Below are 3,713 nucleotides of genomic sequence, written 5' to 3' on the forward strand. Positions count from 1 at the left end.
AAGTCGAGACGAGCAAATTTTGGGATTTTTTTTATCATTTTCGTTACACCAAGAGTCATTCTCGACTGTAATAGAATAATTTAACTCGGTCACGTTTCATGAATTAATCGATCTCGCGCATCTTACATTTTTCGTCGCAACTTTCCGAGTAAGAAAGCCTCGAAGAAGGTAACTCCGCGCGCGCGCGACGAACCCACGATTTTCCAAACTTCTCGCGACGATGATCCACGAGTTTTCAACTGCGTCGCAACAATTTTCCCGTCCCTTCACACAGCCCGTGATTGTCGGGACCGCGAAAGTTTTCCCGGCGCGCCTCATTTACAACCTTCCGACGTGCTTATTAATAACGCGTGGCGAACGGAGGACGAAGTTCACGACTCCGTCGTGCGCCCCGCGGTAATTGCACAAAGCCCCGTGCCCCGCGCCAACGTGCGCAAAAGCGGCAAAACGTAATCCACCATGAAGACGCGCTTTCCGTTACTCGCTCCGCTGTCCGCCGGGTGATTAACCGCTGAAAAAAATTCCTAGGGCGAAAAAGTCGCGCGGTACGGAACGGCTTTTCTCCCGAGGACCTCTCGCAGGTGCGAGCGTTATAAAGGAAATATCAACCCCCTCGCTTCGTGGTCTCCGCGTAACGTTCCTTCCGCCGGTTCACTCGTTTTGTCAAACAAAACGGCTCGCGTCGAGTCCACACAAGCGACTTATTTTACATTGCAAAGGAGCCCACGATGCGAAACGACACGTGTCGATGAATCGCTCGTGATTGAAGTGGCTTAAAACCAGAAAAGCGAGTTAACGAGAGGCTCACAAGATTTCTTCGTCATTTATATATCGAATTTCGTTGAGTCAAATCGCGCGTCAAAAATCGATCACCTGAAATTTCGGAGCTTCTCCGTGAATGTTTCGCGCGGGCAGGACACGCATATCCTTGTCACCCCATTGCGCCCCACGTTGCCCCACGTGCAGCCGTCTCTGCCGCGGGTTCGCACTACTTTTCCACCGTACCCCACCCGAGCGCGCCGTGTGTACGGGCTGGTGGTCGCTGATTGGTGAACAACGATCGCCGGGCGCGCTGACGGGGGCATCGTGACACGAAGCGGGAGCCTCTCGGCGACTGGGCGCATCTATCAATGCGCAATCGCATCGGAGCTGTAGACGGAGTCGGGGAGGTCTGCCGAGACGAGGAATAAACACGGTGGCTGGTCCGCGCACGACGGCACAGGCGATCGGCGAGGAGTGGGCGGCGGAGGGAGCGAGCGAGCGAGCGAGAAAGAGAGAGAGAGAGAGAGAGAAAGAGAGGGAGACGTAGTGGGAGAAAGCGAGAGAGAGAGAGAGGGAGAGCGAGAGAGCGAGCGCGACGGGAGAGAGAAAGAGATAGGTAGAGAGAGAGAAAGAGACACGGAGTGCGAGATAGAGAACGAACGAGTAGGCCAGCGAGACGATCACGATGCACGGAGGCGAGCACAAGCGGCCAGGGGCACAGGGCTGAGGGCTGAGGGCTCGACGGGGCCGCGAATTACGTTCACGGGCCGGCCGCGGCGCAGCCAGCGAGCGATGGAGCAGCCGAAGACCCCGGCGTCCCGGCTATTCAACACGAGCTGCATCGAGAACAAGGACGAGCTGGAAGAGGTAACATAAATATTTGAAATAGTCACTGGGCACGTATCGAGGTGCGAGGCCCTCCGCCATTGTTGCGACAGTCGCGCACGTTGGCGAGCGCGCGGCGCCACATGCGTCTACGCGCGTTTCCGCGCGGAATTCGAACCGCGCGAAGACTCGCCGGATCTCACGCGGATCGTCCTTGCCCTTTTTGCTCCCTCGCGTGCCCTTTTTCTCCCTCGATCGCGATACATATTTTCTCCTTGATTGTTTCGCGTGAAATGTCCACTTGGTGCTCGCAAAGATACACTTGTTTCTCAAAGCCAAATAGAAATTTATGTGACTCCCTTGAAGTATTTTTATTTTTTTCTTTAGGATCGTACAATGTGATTTGTTTTCAGAAATTGGAGAGATGCCACTCGACGTTGCAAAATCTGACGACGGGACTGTCGGAGAAGGAGATCCACGACACGTTAAACAATGCTGTGTGCAAGGACAAGACGCACGAGGAGGTCTCCCTAGGTTTACTAGTGGTGATCTTGACAGATCCGCAGAATGCCGCAAAAAGTTACAGAGACTTGACACTGATCACACGAGATGGCTTAGCCATTGTGCTGCTTCATCTCAATCAATTAGTACTAGATAAATATTTGAGATTAAATGACGTCACCAGGAGCCAGTTACTGTGGTTGCTAAGGGAAATGATACGGACTAGTGTGACTAATGTGGATAATCTTTGTTTGAGTTTGTTGAGGCATGCGGCGGGCGGGGATATTTCCCCGAGGAACTTATTCCTAGTTGACGCCCTCTTAGACATTTTTCAAGAAAATCGACCGTGGTTGGACAAATTTCCTTTTTTAGTAGCATCAATTGTGTACATGTATTTACGATTAATAGAAGACCACAATGCACCTCATTTGGCTGGTTTACGGCAAAAGGAAGTGACCTTCACCGTAGCTCTGATAAGGGAACGAATGGCAGACTGCCTGGCCATTGGAAGGTATACATATTCGCGCGATTAGAAAGCTTTAGACGTCGGAAAAACTAATGCGATCGATTGTATTTTTCAGAGATTTGGTTCGTTTACTGCAGAACGTTGCGAGAATATCGGAATTTGAAGCACTCTGGAAGGATATACTACTCAATCCAAAAAACCTCTGCCCAAATTTTAATGGTGTCCTTCAGCTGTTGCAAACCAGAACCTCCAGAAGGTTTCTACAGTCGCGTTTGACGCCAGAAATGGAGAGAAAACTCGTGTTCCTGACGAGCAACGTCCGTTTCGGCAATCACAAGCGATATCAGGAATGGTTTCAGAGTAAATACTTGGCAACACCCGAATCTCAGTCGTTAAGGTGCGATCTTATTCGCTTCATCGTTGGAGTCATACACCCTACGAACGAACTGCTGTGCTCCGACATTATTCCGCGATGGGCAGTAATAGGCTGGTTATTCACAACGTGCACTTCCACCGTGGCTGCCAGCAACGCAAAGCTGGCTCTGTTCTACGATTGGCTGTTCTTCGAACCTGACAAAGATAACATTATGAACATTGAGCCAGCGATTCTTGTTATGCACAATTCGATGAGGTCTCATCCACCTGTCACTGCCACACTTCTAGACTTTTTATGCAGAGTAAGTTGCACTCGTATCCTAATCACACCATAAACTTTTTCGTTATGAAATTCTTTCTACAAAGATTCTACAAATTTCTATAAATTTCTATACCTTGTTCACAGATAATACCAAACTTTTATCCCGCGCTAACGGACAAAGTGAGAAATGGCATATTTTCATCGTTGCGACAAATTTTGGAAAAACGCGTTTTGCCTAGCCTGTATCCGTTGTTTGATAGCCCGAAGCTAGATCGAGAATTGAGAAGCAAGATACGGGAAACTTTTCAAGAATTTTGTCTGCCTCCAAACATAGATCCTGGTAATATTATTATTAATGTATAGACAGTACTTGTAGTCCGATCTTATATTGCAACTAGAAAGGACGTATGATAGAAGGGACAATAAATCGATCTTATATTCATGATCATCTTAAATCTAGTCGTTACGGCCTTAAGGCCGGTATTCATAGTCATATCTTATATTTAAGGTACAATCTTAAGA

General features: G+C 49.0%; 1 protein-coding gene across 1 annotated transcript in view; it reads left to right on the forward strand.

Moving 5' to 3' along the window:
• The window catches only part of LOC112464353 (integrator complex subunit 3 homolog), a 9,795-nt gene extending 6,082 nt beyond the window's left edge, over nt 1-3,713 (forward strand). The window contains exons 8-11 of the mRNA XM_025031297.1: nt 1,391-1,629; nt 2,001-2,599; nt 2,670-3,231; nt 3,336-3,713. Of these exons, the coding sequence (XP_024887065.1) occupies nt 1,391-1,629; nt 2,001-2,599; nt 2,670-3,231; nt 3,336-3,554 (1,619 nt within the window). The 3' untranslated portion in view covers nt 3,555-3,713. The remainder of the gene's footprint in view (nt 1-1,390; nt 1,630-2,000; nt 2,600-2,669; nt 3,232-3,335) is intronic.

This window comes from Temnothorax curvispinosus, unplaced genomic scaffold, assembly GCF_003070985.1.
Source record: "Temnothorax curvispinosus isolate PA1 unplaced genomic scaffold, ASM307098v1 QBEX01014123.1, whole genome shotgun sequence".
Lineage (NCBI taxonomy): Eukaryota > Metazoa > Arthropoda > Insecta > Hymenoptera > Formicidae > Temnothorax > Temnothorax curvispinosus.